Source organism: Hemitrygon akajei, chromosome 18 (assembly GCF_048418815.1).
Source record: "Hemitrygon akajei chromosome 18, sHemAka1.3, whole genome shotgun sequence".
Classification (NCBI taxonomy): domain Eukaryota; kingdom Metazoa; phylum Chordata; class Chondrichthyes; order Myliobatiformes; family Dasyatidae; genus Hemitrygon; species Hemitrygon akajei.
Genome location: NC_133141.1, coordinates 25977318 through 25998697, shown reverse-complemented (window position 1 = coordinate 25998697; position 21380 = coordinate 25977318). Strand labels below are relative to the sequence as shown.

Here is a 21380-nt window from a genome sequence, read left to right as displayed (position 1 = left end):
GTGGCTCCTCCCACAGACCCCTGCTGACTGCTCCTGTGGCTCCTCCCACAGACCCCCCGCTGACTGCACCTGTGGCCCCTCCCACAGACCCCCCGCTGACTGCTCCTGTGGCCCCTCCCACAGACCCCCCGCTGACTGCTCCTGTGGCCCCTCCCACAGACCCCCCGCTGACTGCTCCTGTGGCCCCCTCCCACAGACCCCCCGCTGACTGCTCCTGTGGCTCCTCCCACAGACCCCCGCTGACTGCTCCTGTGACTCCTCCCACAGACCCCCCGCTGACTGCTCCTGTGGCTCCTCCCACAGACCCCTGCTGACTGCTCCTGTGGCTCCTCCCACAGACCCCCCGCTGACTGCTCCTGTGACTCCTCCCACAGACCCCCCGCTGACTGCTCCTGTGGCTCCTCCCACAGACCCCTGCTGACTGCTCCTGTGGCTCCTCCCACAGACCCCTGCTGACAGCTCCTGTGGCTCCTCCCACAGACCCCCTGCTGACTGCTCCTGTGGCTCCTCCCACAGACCCCCCGCTGACTGCTCCTGTGGCTCCTCCCACAGACCCCTGCTGACTGCTCCTGTGGCTCCTCCCACAGACCCCTGCTGACTGCTCCTGTGGCTCCTCCCACAGACCCCCCGCTGACTGCTCCTGTGGCTCCTCCCACAGACCCCCCGCTGACTGCTCCTGTGGCTCCTCCCACAGACCCCTGTATAAAGGCGATTGAGGCCTGAGCCCGGCCTCATTCTCCAGGATGTAGTGTTGTTCATTCTTCCAGTCAATAAAAGCCGATATCTCGCTTCCTACGTCTCAGAGAGAGTTATTGATGGTGCATCACCAGCATCTGCAGGTTCTTTTTTAATCTTCACTCCATTCTAAGATAAAAATCTGGAATTCTTTGATTCTAGTTGCGGGGTTTTTTCTCTCTCCTTAAAGTCTGGAATAAATAAAGATCAAATTGATTTTTAAAATATGCAGGTTTAGTCAATACAGATTTGAAACGGAAACCATCCTAAAATGTAGACATGTGCATGCTCCTCAACAGTTGGAGAGTTTCCATGTGTCCCTGGAAAATTAGGATCCTTCAAATATAGACATGTACATTGCGAATGATGAACCATACCTTTGTAAAAAGTGTTGATACTCTTTCTCTCTCCTTTCTTTCACCTCTTGGCGCTCTCCTACTTTAAAGGCAAACTCCAGATCAGAGACAGAGTCCAGGTTGAGAAGGGTCTTCAGCGTCACCTCCTCCTGTTCACATGTGCAATCATTTCTTGTGAGCTGCCTGGGGAGGAAAATGATTTCAGACTTTAAGGCAAGTTGTGATGGGCAAGGGCAGTCACTTCAGGTAGAATACAGTTCATTGATCCTGCTCATAGATGGACTAAGATGTACAGGGAATCTAGGACTAGGGTCGGAGTCTTAAAATTTAAATTGGTAAATTGGTTAATTGGTAAGCCAGTTCATTATTATCACATGTACTGATCTACTGTGCATACCATCCATACAGAATACTTCATTACAACAGTGCATTGAGATAAAACAATAACAGAATGCAGAATAAAGTGTTACGGTTACAGAGAAAGTGCAGTGCAGGCACACAATATGATATAAAACCATGACGAAGTAGACTGTGAGGTCAAGATTCAAGTAGATCTGCAAACAGGCGGGACAGATTTTATTTCTAACCCTTTTAGACCCAGTGACATTCTGGTACATTGTTTCCAAGTGCAATTTGATGAACTAAAATGGGGCAGAATCAACGCGCACAACTTTAACTCCAGCCCCTTTGACTTAAAGGTCAGCATTCTCTTTCAGTTCCCAGTTCCCAGTCCTTTACCATGTTGCATAGTTCTAAAGTAGATCGACAAATAATACTTGCCAAAACTAAGGACTAATCTGAATTTTAAAAAGTGCTGAGAATAAAAACCTGCTCGCAAAAATAGTTGCTAACTATATTTAAATTAATAGGGTAGGGTGTCTGTGTACTGAAAGAGACAGCTGTGTTCTGCACTTCCAAAAATGCAATATCCCAGTATGCTTTGAGAGACACGCGGCTTCGCCAAATTATAGGCTGTGTAACAGTAGCCGAGAGGGTGAGTGAGAGATGGAGAGAGAGTGAGAGTGTGTGAGAGAGACTGAGATGGTGTGACAGAGTGAGAAAGAAAGATTTTAACAGCGAGAGAGTGAAGGAGAGGGACAGGGTGAGAGAGAGTGAGAGAGAGAGTAAGAGATGAGTGAGAGAGTGCATGAGTGATAGAGAAAGAGAGGCATAGGGAGAAAGATTGAGAGAGTAAGAGAGTGAGAGAGTGCCTGAGAGAGAGTGAGAGAGAGAGAGAGAGAGAGAGAGAGAGAGAGAGGTGGAAAGAGTGAAAGAGATGAAGAGTGAGTATGAGAGAGGGTGGGGCAGAGAGACAGAGGAGGGGAGAGAGTGGGGGGAGAGGGGGAGTGAGAGAGAGAGGGGTGGTGAGAGGGGTGTGAGAGAGAGAGGGAGAGAAAGATGGGGTGGGAGAGGGAGGTGGAGAGAGAATGAGAGAGAGAGGAGAGAGGGGGCTGAGAGAGGGGGTCCGAGCTAGAGAGAGCAAAATCAAGGTGGTAGGGAGACAGAAGGGGAGAAGGAAAGAGCATGGGGGAGCGAGAGAGAAAAAGAATCGAGGGGAAGAGAGGGGGGTCAATGAGAGGGGTGGAGAGAAAAGGGGCGAGAGGGGAAGAGAGGGTGGGGAGAGAAAGGGGAGAGAGAAAAAAATGGGGGAGTGAGAGAGAGGGGGCAGTGAGATGGGGAAGAGAGAAAAAGGGGGCAAAGAGAGTGGGGAGCGAAGAGAAAGGGGAGAGAGAGCGGGGAGAGAAAGAGGGGGGTAAGCAAGAGAGGGAGAGGGGAGAGAGAGAGAGTTGGGAGAGAGATGGGGAGAGAAAAGAGAGAGTAGGTGAGAAAGAGAGGGGGAGAGAGGGGGAAAAGAGAGGTGAGAAAGGGGAAGAGGGGGAGAGGGGCAGGAGAGAGAGAGATGATGCAAAGAGAGAAATGGGAGAAGGAGGGATGGGAGGAGAGAGAGGGGAGAGAGAAGTGGGGCGAGAGAGGGAGAAAGAAAGGTGGGAGAGAGAGGGGGAGAGGATAGAGGGAGGGAGAGAGAGGGTAGGGAGACAGAGGAGAGAGAGAGGGGAGAGAAAGAGATAGAAGAGGAGAGATAGAGGGGGTGAGAGAAAGAGGGGAGAGAGGGGGTAGAGAGAGTGGGGGTGAGAGGGGGGAGAGAGAAAGAGGGGTGGTGAAAAAGGGGTGGAGAGAGAGAGGGGGGGAGAGAGGGTGAGAGAGAAAGGTGAGAGAGATGGGGAGAGAGAGTGGGGAGAAAGAGAGGCAGATACAGAAAGGGGCATAGAGTGAGGGGGATAGAGAATGGGGGAAGAGAGAGGGGTTAAGAGTGGGGTGTAGACAGAGACTGAAGAGAGAGGGGGTGAGAGAGGGGGGAGAGGGGGAGGGGGGAGGGGAGAGAGGGGGAGTGGGGAGTGAGGGGGTGAGAGAGAGAGGGGTGAGAGTGAGGGGAAGAGGGGGAGAGGGGGGAGAGGGGGAGAGGGGAGAGAGGGGAGTGAGGGGGAGTGAGAGGGGGAGAGAGATGGAGAGATAAAGGAGGGTAGATAGGGAGTGGGTAAGTGTTCCTCCTTTAGTGGACTCTATAAAGTACTCATTTAGTAGATGGAGCTCTCTTACATTTTCACATGTTGGTCATATTCATGTAGTTAAAATGATGATTTTACCAAAATTTTTATATTTGTTTCAGAATATTCCTGTTTATTTGACTAAGAAGTTTTTTGATCGGATTGATTCTATTATTCTATCTTTTATTTGGGATAATAAAAGACCAAGAATTAGTAAATGTCATTTACAAAAGTTGAAAAAGGATGGATTCTCGCTTGGCCTAATCTAAGAATGTAGTATTGGACTGTTAATTTGTGATATATGTCCTTTTGGTTATATTGGGGTGATAGGAATGATGGGCCAATTTGGGTAGACCTGGAACCGACAGCTGTGAAACAGTTTTATTTAACTTCCTTATTAGGAGTTGCTCTACCTATACAATTAGCTAAAGTTGCTAATTTAAACCTATATCCTATGGTTAAGCACTCTTTACAAATTTGGCTCCAGTTCCGCAATTTTTTTAATCTTAAAAAATTTAAGCTTTGTAGTACAATTTATCGTAATTACTTTTTTAATCCTTTCTGGATGTGATCCAATTTTTTTACTTTGGAAAAATAAAGGTATTAATTCTTCTTTGGATTTATTTAAAGAAGGCAGATTGATGTCTTTTGAACAATTAGTTGATAAATATTCTGTCTCATATTCACACTTTTTACAATTCCTTCAAGTTAGACATTTTTTACAAAAATATTTAAGTAATTTTCCTTACATATTGGAGGCTGACTTGTTAGATACTATTATGAATATGAACCCCTCATTGAAAGGTTCTATTGGAAGAATTTATAATTTATTATTACAATGGGATAAGCGTCCTTTACTTAAGATTAAACAGGATTGGGAGAAGGAACTCAATTTGATTTTTATATGGGAGGATTGGACGCGGATTCTGAAGCTGGTTAACTCTTCTTTGATCTGTGCTAGTCATTCACTGATTCAATTTAAAATTGTACATCATTACCATTTGACGAAGGAAAGACTTTCTAAAATATTTCCCAATGTTGACAAGTATTGTGATAGATGTAAAACTGAGATAGCGACACTGACACAAATGTTCTGGTCGTGTTCTATATTAAAACAGTTTTGGAAGTCAGTCTTTTCGACAATTTCTAAAGCACTCAGAATCAACTTACAACCTAATAAATTGACTGTGCTTTTTGGAATAATTCCTCAAAATATCCATGGTATTTCTGTGTCTGACCAACATGTTATTGTGTTTGTTACACTGATAGCTAGGAGGGCCATTTTGTTGAAATGGAAGGATATATCTGCTCCTACTTTGTCACAATGGTTCTCTCAAGTGATGCTGTGTCTCAGTTTGGAGACAATTAGAAGTCGAACCTTTGAACCTTTGTTTGATTTTGAGAAGAGATGGGGCTCATTTGCTCGTTATTATCATTTCAGTTAACTGATAGATTTCCTCCACGATCTAAGTGTAAATTTTGTTTTGATATATCTTTCTTTCTTGTTGGCAGTTTGATGTTTATCTTTAGAAGCTTTCTGTATGACGCATGGTTCCGGGGTTGTACCCCAATGGGTTTCTTTTTTTTTCTCACTTTTCTTGCTTAGTAGGGTTTTTTATTCACAAAAATTTTCAATCTTTAAGATAATTTCTTTTTTTGAGGCGTTGTAAGTGTTGTTACTTCGTTGTACCTGTGTTATTTTTGAATAACAATAATAAAAAAAAGATTTGAAAAGAGAGTGGGGAAGTGAGAGGGGGGAGAGAGTGGGAAAGAGAGAGGGGGCAGAGAGAGGGAGGGAGGGGGGAGGGAGAGGGGGAGAGGAGGAGAGAGAGGGGAGAGGGAGAGAGGGAAGAAGGAGAGAGGGAGGGGGAGAGAGGGAAGGGGGAGAGAGGGAAGGGGGAGAGAGGGAAGGGGGAGAGAGGGAAGGGGGAGAGAGAGGGGGGAGAGAGAGGGGGAGAGAGGGGGAGAGAGGGGGAGAGAGAGGGGGAGAGAGAGGGGGAGAGAGAGGGGGAGGGAGAGGGAGAGAGAGGGAGGGAGAGGGAGAGAGAGAGAGGGGGAGAGGGGGGAGAGGGGGAGAGGGGGGAGAGGGGGAGGGAGAGGGGGAGGGATAGAGAAAGAGACGAGGATGAGAGACAGGGTGCAGCAGAGAGACATAGGGGAGGGAGAATATGAGAGAGAGAGAGAGAGAGAGAGAGAGAGAGAGTGAGAGTGAGAAAGGGGGGTGTGGGAGAGAGGGGGAGTGAGAAGCGAGAGCAAAATTGAGGTGGTAGGCAGAATTAAGGGGGAGAAGAAAAGAGCATGGGGGAGAGAGGGTGGGGGAACGAGAGAGAGAAATAAGTCAAAGGGGTGAAGAGACAGGTGGGTGGGACAGAGAAATAGAGAGGGAGAGAGGGAGAGGAAGAGAGAGGAGGAGAGAGGGGGGAAAGACAGAGGTGGAATAGAGAGGGGGAAGAGAGAGGAGGAAGAGAGGGGTGAGTGGGGGAGAGAGAAGGGAAGGGATAGAGAGGGGGGAGAAAGGGCAGGAGAGAGAGGAGAAGTGAGAGAGGGAGAAGAGAGAAGAGGGGGAAGAGAGAGGGGGAGAGAGAGAGGGGAGAGAGAGAGGGGAGAGAGAGGTGAGGAGAGACAGAGGGAGGGGAGGGAGAGAGGGATGGGGAGAGAGAGGGGGAGACATACCTTTGGATTGTGTAAGTTTTATCCTAAGAAGCAGGAGTCATTTGGTTATGTATTACACTATGTGTCATTGTGTGTGCTTTCCAACTATTTGCAGTGTCATTCAGAATTAACTTTGTGACATTAAAAATAGTATCAAACAGCTGACACAGAGAAAGCTGAGCAGAAGGTGAACCATCCAGGACATTGCATTCAACCATTTATTCAGTGGACTGTAAAATGTCTTATCAGATATTTCAGAAGATCTTCTGGATGTTGGAATAAATACTGCTCTCTTACCATTCTGCAGTCCATGAAAATTCACAATAACATTTCTTGATAATCCCAAATCTAGGTTTGAATAGTTCTGCTAAACCCAAAACTACCATCCATGGTTTCCATCCATAGTTTAATAGCTCAGTCCAATAAGAGAACATGGTTCAATGTCTCACTCCATGAAGAGAACATTATCTAATATCTAATTCTATATGGAGAACATGTAGTGAGCATGTACTGAGGTCCCTCTCTGTACTGAGGTACGGTCTAATGTAGAGATCATTGTCTGATGTCTCACTCAATACTGAAGACATTGTCAAATAGCTCAATCCACAATCATTGTCCTCCCACATCTCAGGCAATTGATTATTCCCCAGGCATGTCCATTGATAAGGAAATCGGATGGACAATTAAATGCTAGCCTACTCCAGCTCTGAACTATTATCTGTTAATCCACATGCAGTACTGTGCAAAAGTCTTGGGCACTAGGGCGCCTAATACTTTTGCACAGTACTGTGCTTGTCAACGTGGAGCGGAGAGCGAGTTTGTAAATTGTGGCCGAGGAGGAGTGCCAGAGGCAGGGGGTGGAGCGGGTACGAACACAACCTAGTCCTGAGACACCAGGTAAGGCCATTTGATTCCAAACAATTGGTTTATTGATCATTACAGAATATCTCTCTGGTGCCTCTTGTTCCCTCCCCTCTCCCTTCCCCTTTTCTCAACCATGATTCCCTTCTCCCTGCTGCTTTCCCACTCTCAGTCCACAACAGAGACTCATATCAGAATCAGGTTTATCATCACTCACATGTTATAAAATTAGTTGTTTTTTTGCAGCAGCAGTACTGCTCAATACATAAGATTATAACAATACCGTGCAAAGGTCTTAGACTCATGTACACTATATACCTAGGATGCCTGAGACTCTGGCACAGTCCCTCAGTCACTAAGCTTTCCATCTTTACCTGAACTGATTCACCTTCTCTGGATAGTGAGCTTTGAGTCTGTCCTCCTTGACTCGCTAGTGCTAGGAAATACCTAACTTTGAAGTTTTCCCTTTTCCCTTTTACCCTCCAGATGCATATATTGCAATGAAGGATGATGAACATTTTAAATTTGCATTTTCTGACTCATTTTCCTATTACTTTTGATTGCTTTCACACACATTACAAAAAAGTAGCTCACCTGACAACGGTCTCTTTCCTTCTGTAGTATATATGTTGCGCCACAGGCTCCCATGCTCCATATCCTGTCTGGTCATAAGGAATATTCTGTGTTCGGTAGTGAATATCCACAGAAGGTCCGTGTTGTAGGTGGTTGCTAACCAGTATATATATCCCTATGATCAAAGCCATCACAGACAAGTAGCAGACCATCTTCTTGCATGGACGCATTCTACACGTGCTAAGAAGAGGTGTAAAATTAGGACATTTATTTCAAGAACATTTGAATACAGTTAAAACACTAGGTTCACTAAGTGTGCAGCAAGTGTGCAGTTAGATGATATCCTGAAAGCAGCAGGGTGATCACGAACAATGTGGAGTCAAAATGAAAGAGAAACACGACTGGAGGCATCTTTTCTGCATAAAAGAGGAAGATGAAAGGCAATTTAGGAAGGCTTCAGAGTGAGGGGTTTTATACAGCTCAATGATCTGCAGAATTGGACTTTAACTAAAGTGATATCTCACCAGCATGCTGATATCCCCACTGCCACAGAGACCAGTTCAACTAACTCTAGGTGATACCAAGAACCAGCTGAGAGCACAGGATACAGTAAAGGCTCTGGGGCTGGACATCTTCACTGCTGGAGAGCTGAAGACTTGTGCTCCTGAAACAGCAGTGGCTCTGAGCAAGCTGTTCCAGGATAGCTGGCATCCACCCAACAATGTGAAACATTTCCTTCTTCCTCAACTTTCATGGCAAGTCCAAAGAGGCAGCATTGGACTGTGTGTGGTACTAAGGAGCCTGGTCAAAATGACAGTAGGTCCGTAGATTTTTTTTAAAAATTGCAATGCAAATTATATAGGAAGTGGTCCTGCAAAACAAGCTTCTGGGAGAAATTTACCAAGTTCAAAAGCTAATTCAACACTTGCAGCAAGAGGAAATGGTTTAAAATATGTGACACAAAACGGTAAAAATTGCACAAGTTGAAATTTGAGACGGAAGTAGGTCAGGTGGCATCTGTAGGAAAAGAAATAAAATTAAAATTGCAGGTCAATGACTCTACATCAGAAGCAGGACAAGTCACAAATCAAACAGAGTTCTCCCACTTCCTTTGGCTCTATTGCACCTCATCTGACAATGACTCACACAATGTGTTTTCATAAAGACCTCCACCCAAAACTTTGACTGTCCATTTCCCCCCACAGAGTTCCTCCAGCATTTTGTATGTGTCCAAATACAGTTCCTCTCCCTTCTATTTCAGTATTCTGAAAGGAGGATTCCCACTGCAGCCCCTGATTCATAGAACCATAGAACATTACAGCACAGAAACAGGCCTTTTGGCCCTACTTGGCTGTGCCGAACCATTTTTCTGCCTAGTCCCACTGACCTGCACCTGGACCATATCCCTCCGTACCCCACTCATCCATATACCTGTCCAAGCTTTTCTTAAATGTTAAAAGTGAGCCCGCATTTACCACTTCATCTGGCAGCTCATTCCGCACACTCACCACTCTCTGTGTGAAGAAGCCCCCCTTTAAAGTGTGAAGAAGCTCCCTTTAAACTTTTCCCCCTTCAGCCTTAACCCATGTCCTCTGGTTTTTTTCTCCCCTAGCTTCAGTGGAAAAAGCCTGCTTGCATTCACTCTATCTATACCCATCATAATTCTATACACCTCTATCAAATCACCCCTCATTCTTCTACTCTTCAGGGAATAACCTATTCAACCTTTCTCTGCAACTCAGTTTCTCAAGTCCCGGCAACATCCTTATAAACCTTCTCTGCACTCTTTCAACCTTATTAATATCCTTCCTGTAATTTGGTGACCAAAACTGTACACAATACTTCAAATTCAGCCTCACCAATGCCTTATAGAACCTCACAATAACATTCCAACTCTTATACTCAGTACTTTGATTTATAAAGGTCAATGTACCAGAAGCTCTCTTTACTACCCTATCTATCTGTGAGGCCACTTTTAGTGAATTTTGTATCTGTATTCCTAGATCCCTCTGTCCTACTGCACTCCATTTACCTTGTATGTTATTTGCCTTCCTCACCATCAACTCTACCTGCAAGTTAATCTTTGAGTGTTCTGCACAAGGACTCCCAAGTCCCTTTGCATCTCAGATTTTTTGCTTTTCTCTCCGTTTAGAAAATAGTCTGCACATTTATCTCTACTACCAAAGTGCATGACCATGCATTTTCCAACATTGTATTTCATTTGCCACTATCTTGCCCATTCTCCTAATCTGTATAAATCCTTCTGCATCTGACCTGTTTCCTCAACACTACCTGCCTCTCTATTAATCTTTGTATCATCTGCAAACTTGGCAACAGAGCCATCTATTTCATAAATTGATACACAGCATAAAAGGAATCAGTCCCAACACTGACCCCTGTGGAACACCACTAGTCACTAGTAGCCAACCAGGCAAGGATCCTTTTATTCCCACTCACTGCCTCCTACCAATCAGCCAATGCTCTAACTATTCCAGTAACTTTCCTGTAATACCATGAGCTCTTAACTTGCTAAACAGCCTCATGTGTGGCACCTTGTCAAAGGCCTTCTGAAAATCCACATACAGTACACAACATCCACTGATTCTCCTTTGTCTATCCTGTTTGTTGTTTCTTCAAAGGATTCCAGCAGATCTGTAACAGCAAGAATTTCTCTTAAGGAAACCATGCTGACTTTGGCCCATTTTATCATGTGCCTCCAAGTATCCCGAAACCACAAGCTGATTCTGACACTTTTCCCCACAACCCTCAACTCCCACAAAATCCAAAAATTAATTGTGTGCATTTTCAATGACTCTTCCTTCAAAGACTCACAGCCCTCTGAGAAAAGAAATCCCTTCTCATCGTGGTCTCAGATGAGCAAGCCCTTAATCTGAATGCTTGCTTTAGATTTCCCTAGTAGGTGAAGCATCCTCTCACTTTTCAACAAGTTCAAACTCCAATTGTCACAACCACAGATTCAGCAGCACAGTAGATATGACAATTGTGCTTGTGAATATGCAAGCGTCAGCTAATTATTATTTCATTGTGATAATACGTAACTCCATTCTTTTCATCATAGTGCTTGTCAAGACTTGAACACAGCACAGCAAAGCTTCGCTGCTTGTTTGCATTTGGCCTTGCCTGAGAAATTGGACTGTTGAGTCAACTGATTCTGAAGACTAGCGGTATTCATTTTATAATTAGTTGTTCTTTTCAGCCCCAGTGTAGGCTTTGTTTGCCATTTGAGAGTTTTAGTTAACACCCTTGTTTGACCTAGCGTTTATTGTTTTCTTTCCCCTTTAACACTGTTCGCATTAAAGGCTGTGAACTGTGACCACACTTCATCAAGGACATCAAACTACTGCACTTTCTCTGAAACAATGTAAGTATGCATAAGGATCCCAAAACCATAAACAGTATTCCAAGTGTGGTTTCACCCTGTACAATTGTGGTAAGATTTCCTTAATTTTGTATTCAACCACTCTTGTAATAGTCCATAAGGCCCTTTGCCTTCCTAACAACTTACTATCCTGCAGGCTACCCTTGTGTACAAGTACTCCTGCATCCCTCAGCAGGCTCAAGTTCAGCTTCTATCCCACTGCTGTAAGACCCCTTGCATGTACCTCTTGTAAAATAAAGGTGAATTCTTAATCTCTCAAACTACCTCATTGTGACCTTTGCACCTTATTGTCTACTGCATTCGCTCTGCAACTGTAACACTATACCCTGCATTCTGTTACAGTATTACTTTCGCCTTTATGCTACCTCAATGTACTTATAGAATATGGAACATAGAACATTACAGCACAGGACAGATCCTTTGGACCACGATGTTGTGCCAATATTTTGACCTACTCTAAAATCAATCTAACATTTCCCTCCTACATAGCCCTCCATTTTTCTATCATCCACGTACCTATCTAAGAGTTTCATAAACGTCCCTAATGTATCTGCCTTGACCACCATTCTTGGCAAGGCATTCAAAAGTAAAATTAAAATTATGCCTCTTTGTATTAGCTGTTTCTGCCCTGGGAAAATGTCTCTGGCTGTCCACTTGATCTATGCCTCTTATCATCTTGCACACTTCAGTCAAGTAACCTCTCGTCCTCCTCCTCTCCAAAGAGAAAAGCAACTAACTCACTCAACTTATCCTTATGAGACCAGCTCTCTAATTTAGACAGTATCCTGGTAAATCTCCTCAACGCCCCCTCTAAAGCTTCCACATCTTTCCTATAACGAGACAACCACAACAGAGCACAGCATTCCAAAATTTTGTATTGAATGATCAGTTTTGGCATGCAAAGAAAAGCTTTTCACAGTATCTTGGCACATTTGACAATGATGAACCATTTACCAATTAGAACATAGAACAATATAGCAGAATAACAGCCCACAATGCTGTGCCACACTAAATAAAATAGTAATCCCTAACTAAACAAATACCTTCTGCCTACACAATGTGCATATCCTTCCATTTCCCTCATGTTCAATAGACAGTAGGTGCAGGAGTAGGCCATTTGGCCCTTCTAGCCAGCACTGCCATTCACTGTGATCATGGCTGATCATACACAATCAGTACCCTGTTCCTGCCCTCTCCCCATATCCCTTGACCCCGCTATCTATAAGAGCTCTATCTAACTCTCTCTTGAAAGCATCCAGAGAATTGGGGCAGAGCATTCCACATATCCACCACTCTCTGTGTTAAAAAAAAGTTGCTTCTCACATCCCCTTTGAAATTACCGCCTCTCACCTTAAATACATGCCCTCTGGTGTTATACATTTCAACCATGGAAAAATGATACTGTCTGTCTACTCTGTCTATGGCTTTTCCATTTAAACAATATTCCGTGTTTCTATTCTCCCGACCAAAATAAATAACCTTACACCTCCCTGATTATACACCTAACTTACATAGGTAAGTTTGCAGCTGATACAGAGGTTAATGACATTATGGTTAGTGTGGCAAATTGCCAATGGGCACAGCCTTACACAAATGAAGGAGAGCATAAGATTGCAGTTTAATCCAGGCAAATGTGAGGTGTTGCACTTTGGACGGACAATACACTGTTAATGGCAGAATCCTTAATTGTGTTGATGGACAGAGGGACTTGGGGACCGAGTTCATAGCTGCTTGAAAATGGCTGCATAAGTGGATGGGGTGGTCAGAAGGCAAATGGCATGCTTGCCTTTATTAGTCCAGCCATTGACTTCAAAAGTCAGGAAATTATATTGCAGCTTTATTAAACTCTGGTTCGACTGCACCTGGACTATTTTATGCAGTTCTGAACGCCCCAAGATGGGAAGAATGTCAGGAGAGTGCCACGGTAGCCGAGGACTCGGTCTGGATTACAGAGCATGTGGTATTGAGAGAGGGTGGATAAACTTGGGCTATTTTTTCTTCTGGAGCGGCGGAGGCTGAGGGGAGAGCCGTAGATGTTCATAAGATTATGAGAGACTTTCACAGCCCGTATCTCCCCACCCCCGTCGAATTGTCTCACACTAGAGTACATGCAGTTCAAACGTGAGGAGATGGGGGGGGGGGGGGGGGGGGGGGAGTTCGAGGGAGATGTTACGGCAAAGTTTTTTTTTAGAATGGTGGGTACCTGGAATGCGCTTCAAGAGACTCTCGTAAATGTGCAGAATGTGGGGGAATACGGCATAAGGGGATTGGTTTAGTTGGCCGTTTAATTAGTTCGGCACAACATGGTGGGTCGTTGGTGCTGTTTCCGTGCCGCACTGTTCTGCGTGCTGTACTTCATCTACCGTATTTAACCCCTTTGCGATCCTGTCTAGAGCGCTGTCTTTCCTGCAAGACGACACTGAGGTTCTGACTGTGCGGGTGAAGATCAACGGTCTCCGAAAGACCCTTACCAACAGCCGATCCGTGTCACAAACGAGACCTGCTCGCTGTTTCTTATCAAGATTCTCAAACTTTTCTGAGTATTCTCCCGCCTCCGGGACAAATATGGAAATCATCGCCCATAACTATGTGTGCCCTTTTTTCTCGGCACAAACTGTGCAAACCGGACAAAATGCAGCAAAAAGAACTTAGAAATTACTTGCGCAGTAACGATAAGACAGACATTCCGAGGATTTCAGTACCGTTTCGACAAACAAGTCAGTGCGCTTGTAGCAATGATAAAATTATTTAATGCATAATGCGCACTAAGCACACTGGCTATCTTTCAGCGATAAATTAATAACTGGAAGCAGTCTCTACCTGTTTGGTTGCTGAGCTGTCGTCTTTCTCCACAGCATACTCTTCCTTTCTTTTCCAGTCCTTCAGAGTCCTGGCAATGTTGATAACCACAAAATACCTTCGCAGTGGGATTGAAACTTGCGCCCTAGGAGCGACTGTCACAAAGATATGCATTACTTCCTGGATAAAAAACAACACGTACGAACTCGGCAGGCCGGGCAGCGTCCGCGGAAACGAGCAGTCAATGTTTCCGTAAATATCACACTATTAAGCATGAATTTGTATTTACTGCCTAGGTCAGTATCATAAAGTCCCCACCGCTTACACTATTTCATAAATACCGCGGCTGCAAATTTGAGCAATTTCAAATTTCAAAGCAAATTTAGTACCAAAATCCGTTTCCGTTATCATATAAAACCCAGAGACAAATGTCTTGCGCGATAACCATTTGACGATCAATGAAAGGCCGCAACCCCTTGAGCAATAGATATTGAGAACAAGAGATGAAGAGTCCTTGAAAGCGATTGATTGTGGGAATATTTCAATGATGGGGCAAGTGAAATTGAGTGTAGTTATCTTCTTTGGTTCAAGAGCCTGCTGGTTGAGGGGTAATAACTGTTGCTAAACCTGGTGGTGTGAGTCCTGTACCTTCTTCCCGGTGGCAGCAATGAGAAGAGAGCATGTCCAGGGAAGTGGGGGTCCCTGGTGGCTAGCACAACGCTTTACAGTACGGACTACACGGCTTCAATTCCCTCTGCTGCCTGTAAGGAGTTTGTACATTCTTTCCACAACCGCGTGGGTTTCCTCCGAGTGCTCCGGTTTCCTCCCACAGTGGTAGGTTAATTGATCATTGTAAATTGTCCCGTGCTCAGGCGAGGATTAAATTGGGGGATTACTGGGCGGTCTATTCCGCGCTATATCTCAATTAATGAATAAAAATGATGACATCGCTCACGATTAGATTGGGGAGGACTTTACCTGTGATGGACTGGACGGCATCCACTAATCTTTGTAGGATTTTCCGTTGAAGGGTAATGGTGTTTCTAGGCTGTGATGCGACCAGTCAATATACTCTCCACTACACACCTATAAAAGTTAGATTTCATGCTGAATCTTTGCAAACTCTTGAGGAAGTAGAGGCGCTGCTGTTCTTTCTTCGTAATTGCGAAAAAAAAATCAGTTCACAAACAAGAGAGAATCTGCAGAAGCTGGAAATTCAAACAACACACTCAAAATGCTGGAGGAACTCAGCAGGCCAGGCAGCATCTATGGAGAGTCTCGGCACAAAACATCAACAGCACTTTTTTCCCTCAATTCTCCTTGGAGCATTGTTAAATTCAAAACTTTCAGGCACAGCGGAAAGAACTTCTGAAAAGATACTTTTGCCCTGCCGACGGACACATTATCAGGGACTTCGACCGATTTAAACCAAACGCTACTTCTCCCCCAAACTCATAGCAGCGTGTATGTTTCCGTTAGTCTCGATAGACCATGAATTTCCGCCTTGGAAAGTTTCCAGGACCCAACCCTGGGCAAGGCTTATTTTTATGGAAGACCGGCAGTTGCCCATGTTGCAAGTCTCCCCTCTCCACGTCACCAATGTTGTCCAAGGGAAGGGCATTAGGACTCATAGCAGTATCATGTTGTTAAAAAATTTCGAGTCAAGTATAGAAAAAAGTATAAACATTGAACGACAGTAGGGATTGATAGGAGTTTATCGTCATTCTTCAGTACACGAAGGAGAGGTTGGAAAAACTTGGGTTGTTTTCACCGGAGCGTCAAAGGTTGAGGAAAGACCTGATAAAAGTTTATGCGAGTATAAGAGGCATAGATAGGGTAGACAGAGTCCTTTTCCCCAGGTAGTAATATTAAATAGTAGAGCGCGTTATTTTCAGGTGCGAGGAGAAAGGTTCAAAGGAGATATGAAGGACAAGCTTTTTTTTTGCACAGAGCGTAGCGGATGCCTGGAACGTGTGGCAGATCCAGGCCCGCCCCGGGTAATGGACACCTGTCTTATGGGCACTCTGTACATACAATCGAGAGTTTGAGAGACCAACGGGACGGATGGGGACACATCTGCTGACTGCTGTAGGGCCGGAAGCATCTTCTGTCGGGTCGGAATGGGATATTTCCCTGTGCCTTCTCTCCTCACCCTCTCCGAGCCGCACTATTCGGGGGCTGAGTGGAGCCGGGAGCGCCGAGCAGACTCACTCACACGTTGAGTCAGCGAAGCCAGCTGGCAGCGGCTCTTCCCGTGCCCGCTCCCCCTCTCGCCACACCTATTTCCCTGACCATCTCCCACACGTTGATGTTCATTTCCAACTTACAGACAGTTCTCGGGAACAGAACCCTGTTGCTACCTTTGATCTGCCTGTACTAGGGGCATTTAGTCAGACATGTTGTTAAGAAGGCGTATAGTGTGTTGGCCTTCATGACCCGTGGGATTCAGTTCAAGATCCGTGAGGTGATGTTACAGCTATATAAGACCCTACCTGGAGTACTGTGTTCAGTTCTGGTCACCTCATTTCAGGATGGATGTAGATTCTATAGAGAGAGTGCAAGAGGAGATGTACAAAGATCTTGCCTGGATTGGGGAGAGTGCTTTATGAAAATAGGTTGAGTGAACTTGGCCTTTTCTCCTTGGAGGGACAGAGGATGAGAGGTGACCTGATAGAGGTGTATAAGATAATGAGAAGCATTGATCGTGTGGATAGCCAAAGGCTTTTTCCCAGGGCTGAAATAGCTAACCTGAGGGGCATAGTTTTAAGGTATTTGGAAATAGGTACAGAGGGGGTGTCAGGGGTAAGTTTTTTACAGAGAGTGGTGAGTGTGTGGAATGGGCTGCTGTTGATGGTGGTGGAGGCGGATACAATAGGGTCTTTTAAGAGCTTCTTAGATAGGTACATGGAGCTTAGGAAAATAGAGGGCTGTGTGGTGGTGAAATTCTAGGCAGCTTCTAGAGCAGGGTACGTAGTCGGCACAACTTTGGGGGCTGAAGGACCCGTAATGTGCTGTAGATTTCTATGTTCTATAACTGATATATGAACAGGCACAATCAACCTACAAATCCACTCGTCTTTGAGTTGAGTTGATATGTAACCAAGAGATTTTCTTTCGCTGACGTCCAGCTGATGTGTGCGATACCAATCACCTTACCATGCACATAAATGCTCTGCACTCAAGAAACTGTAGGGATGCATCTCTCACAAAGGCTGGAGATACAGGCTCTTGGTTTAGTCGTGGAGTCACAGAGTAATACAGCAAAGAAACTGCCCAACTCGTTCTTGCTGATCATGGTGCCCACAAAACTAGTCCCACTTGCCCACATTTGGCCAATAACCCTTTAAGAAGCACTTGGACAGATACATGGAGGAACATATACTGCACTTATTCAAATGTATTTTAGATGCTGTTATTGAATCTGCCTCAACTACTCTGATTCAGTATGCAGCACCTGTGGGAGGAACAGGACTCTGCATGGGGATTGAGTCATAGAACATGGATACAGGCTCCTCAGCCCAAATTATCCGTGCCAACCATGTTTTCCCCCAGCTAGTCCCAATTCACTGCATTTGGCCCACATCAGTCTAAGCTCTAGCCAAGCGCGTCTTAAATGTATCTGCCTCAACCACTTCTTCTGGCAGCTCCTTCCACATACCACCCTGTGTGTGAAAAAGTTGCCCTCAGGGCCCTTTTAAATCTTCCTTTCTCACCTAAATCTATACCTACTACTCCGAAGAAAAAATTGCTACAGTCCACCTTATTTATACCCCTCACGACTTTAAACATTAAAATTTAGCACTATATTCTGCATTCCATTTCCCTTTTACTACCTCAGTGTACATATGTATGAAGCAATCTGTCTGGATGGTGCATGAAACAAAAGCTTTTCACTGTATCTCAGTACATGTTACAATCGAAGGCAAAGTAAATTTATTATCGAAGTGTGTGTATGGTGCTATACGCTACATTGAGATTCATTTTCTTTCAGGCACTTACAAGAAAATAAAGAAAATCTACAGAATTTATGAAAAACTATACATAAACAAAGACTATACATAAACAAAGACTGACAAACAACCAATATGCAAAAGAAGACTCATTGTGCATAAATAGATAAATAATGCTGAGAACATGAGTTGTAGAGTCCTTGAAAGTGAGTCTACAGGTTGTGGAATCAGTTCAGAGTTGAGTTGAGTGAAGTTATCCACACTGGTTCAGGAGCCTGATGGTTGTAGAGTAATCACTGTTCCTGACCATGGTGGTGTGGGACCTAAGGCTCCATTACCTCCTGCCCAATGGTAGTAGTGAGAAGAGAGCATGGCCTGGATTGTAGGGGTCCTTGATGAAGTAAATCAATTACCAAGTACCAATCATAGCATTAAAGAAGCTTTTGAACAGAGACATGATAAGAAAGGAATAGAGGTATATGGGCTGAATGGATGAAAATAGGGTTAATGTAGATAGACATCATGGCTGGCATGGACAAGTCACACCAAATGGCATGTTTCCAGTCAGGATGACTCTATGACTCAATGATCTGTAAAGAGAAGATCCTTCAGTTGTGTTATTCATAGCATCCCTCTGTACTTCAATGCTGTTAAGGGCCCTGGCTTTACCTGTCTACATTCCCCCTATATTTGATCTCCCAAAGCACAACATCTCACACTTAACTTAGATTATATTCCTTACAGAGATCTTCCTGGCACTAAGGAAACAGGCAAGGTTGTTTTCAATTCTCAAGGTCCGAACCCCACTCCCATTTTCATTAGGGAGTGACCAGGGTTCAGTTGAAAATTGTTCCTCTTGGATTCCTTCTTAAAGTGTTCATTTTCTGACTCCATTGGATGGACTTGGAGCAAGAACCTCATTGTTACGTACATCTGGGAATCAGGAGTCATCGAAGGACTGTGGAATACTTTGACAACTAAAATGAACAGCACCTTATTGCTTCAGATTTTAGCTGGAGGCATTGTGAATGCAAAAACATGTGTAGTAGAGTTAATAATATGCCATTTCACTGTAAAGACTTAAGAACATGCTATTTGACCCCTTCAGCATGTTACAAATCCATGCTGGATTTTTGGAATAACCTGAAAGATGTTCAGTAAGACAATCCTTAATGAATAACACTGGTAAATTCCCAAAACAGTTAGTGCAACTGATCCATAACTTCTTAGTTTCTAACTCCCAACTTCTTAAAGGAGAGTCCAAGTGTCATACAACATTTGAAACTGACCCTCAGCCCAACTGGTCCATGCTGACCAAAGCCATCAAATGATCCAATTCTTCCAGTCATCCCCACTCCCCTGCCTTCTCCCCATACCCTTTGATGTCCTGGCTAATCAAGAACCTATCTATTTCTGCCTTAAATGCACCCCATGACTTGGCCTCCACAGCCACACGTGGCAACAAATTCCACAGATTTGCCACCCTCTGACTAAAGTAATTTCTCTGCATCTCTGTTCTAAATGGATGTCCTTCAATCCTGAAGTCATGTCCTCTTGTCCTAGACTCTCCTACCATGAGAAATAACTTTGCCATACCTAATCTTTTCAGGCCTTTTAACATTTGGAATGTTTCTATGAGATTCCCCCCTCATTCTCCTGAACTCCAGGGAATACAGCCCAAGAGCTGCCAGACGTTTCTCATATGGTAACCCTTTCATTCCTGGAATCATTCTTGTGAATCTTCTCTGAACCCTCTCCAATGTCAGTATATCCTTTCTAAAATAAAGAGCCCAAAACTGCACACAATACTCCAAGTGTGGTCTCATGAGTGTTTTATAGAGCTTCAACATCACATCCCTGCTCTTATATTCTATACCTCTAGAAATGAATGCCAACATTACATTCGCTTTCTTCACCACTGACTCAACCTGAAGATTAACCTTTAGGGTATCCTGCACAAGGACTCCCAAGTCCCTTTGCATCTCTGCATTTTGAATTCTCTCCCCATCTAAATAATAGTCTGCCTGTTTATTTCTTCCACCAAAGTGCATGACCATACACTTTCCAACATTGTATTTCATTTGCCACTTCTTTGCCCATTCCCCTAAACTATCTAAGTCTCTCTGCAGACTTTCTGTTTCCTCAACACGACCCACTCAACCACCTATCTTTGTATCATCAGCAAATTTAGCCACAGATCCATTATTACCGTAGTCCAAATCATTGACATACATCGTAAAAAGCAGCGGTCCCAACACCGGTAACCAACAGCCAGCCAGAATAGGATCCCTTTATTCCCACTCTGTTTTCTGCCAATCAGCCAATGCTCCACCCACGCTAATAACTTTCCTGTAATTCCATGGGATCTTATCTTGCTAAGCAGCCTCATGTGTGGCACCTTGTCAAAGGCCTTCTGAAAACCCAAGTACACCATGTCTACTACATCTCCTTTGTCTACCCTGCTTGTAATTTCCTCAAAAAAGTGCAGTAGGTTAGTCAGGCAGGATTTTCCTTTCAGGAAACCATGCTGGCTTTGGCCTATCTTGTCATGTGCCTCTGGGTACTTCATAATCTCATCCCTAACAATCAATTCCAACAACTTCCCAACCACTGATGTCAGGCTAACAGGTCTATAGTTTCCTTTCTGCTGTCTCACACCCTTCTTAAGTAGCAGAGTAACATTTGCAAGTTTCCAGTCATCTGGTACAATGACAGAATCTAATATATTCTTGAAAGATCATCGTTAATGCCTCCGCAGTCTCTCCAGCTACTTCCTTCAGAACCTGAGGGTGCATTCCATCAACTCCAGGAGATTTATCCACTCTCAGACCATTAAGCTTCCTGAGCACCTTCTCAGTCGTAATTTTCACTGCACATACTTCACTTCCCTGACACTCATGAATGTCCGGTATACTGCAGATGTCTTCCACTGTGAAGGCTAATACAAAATATTCATTCAGTTCCTCTGCCATCTCTATGTTTCTCATTACAATATCTCCACCATCATTTTCTAGCCTCAACTCATCTACCCTCAACTCTCTTTTACCCTTAATATAGTTAAAAAAGCTTTTAGTATTTCCTTTGATATTAGTCACCAGCTTCCTTTCATAATTCATCTTTTCCTTTCTAATGAAAAGAAGGAAATAGTTTCCTTCTCCAAGTTTTTAAAAGATTCCCATTAGCTTTGGCTTCCTTGTAAACTTTCTCTTTTGCTTTTACTTTGGCTCTGACTTCACTTGTCAGGCATGGTAGTGTCCTTCTTCCATTCAAAAATGTCTTCTTATTTGGAATATACCTGTCTTACACTTCCCTCATATTTCAGAGAAACTCCAGCCATTGCTGCTCTGCTGTCCTTCCTGCGAGTGTCCCTTTCTAGTTAACTTTGGCCAGTTCCTCTCATGCCATTGTAATCTCCTTTATTCCACTGAAATACTGACGCATTGGAATTTTGTTTCTCCTTCTCAAATTTCAAAGTGAACTTAATCGTACTGTGATCACTGTTACCTAA

At 44.2% G+C, this 21380-nt stretch overlaps 1 protein-coding gene across 3 annotated transcripts in view; it reads right to left on the bottom strand.

The window, feature by feature from the left end:
* The window catches only part of LOC140741214 (beta-1,4 N-acetylgalactosaminyltransferase 1-like), a 63621-nt gene extending 48233 nt beyond the window's left edge, over nt 1-15388 (bottom strand). The window contains exons 1-4 of one of the 3 annotated variants that reach the window (XM_073071151.1): nt 14901-15388; nt 13944-14077; nt 7745-7963; nt 1113-1274 (exon numbers count right to left, since the gene is read on the bottom strand). In XM_073071151.1, coding sequence (XP_072927252.1) covers nt 1113-1274; nt 7745-7963; nt 13944-13981 — 419 coding nt within the window. In that variant the 5' untranslated portion in view covers nt 13982-14077; nt 14901-15388. Of the gene's footprint in view, nt 1-1112; nt 1275-7744; nt 7964-13943; nt 14078-14311; nt 14502-14570; nt 14693-14900 lie in introns of those variants that run through there. The other 2 variants (XM_073071153.1, XM_073071152.1) reach the window with 2 other exon arrangements.
* Nucleotides 15389-21380: the final 5992 nt, after the last annotated feature.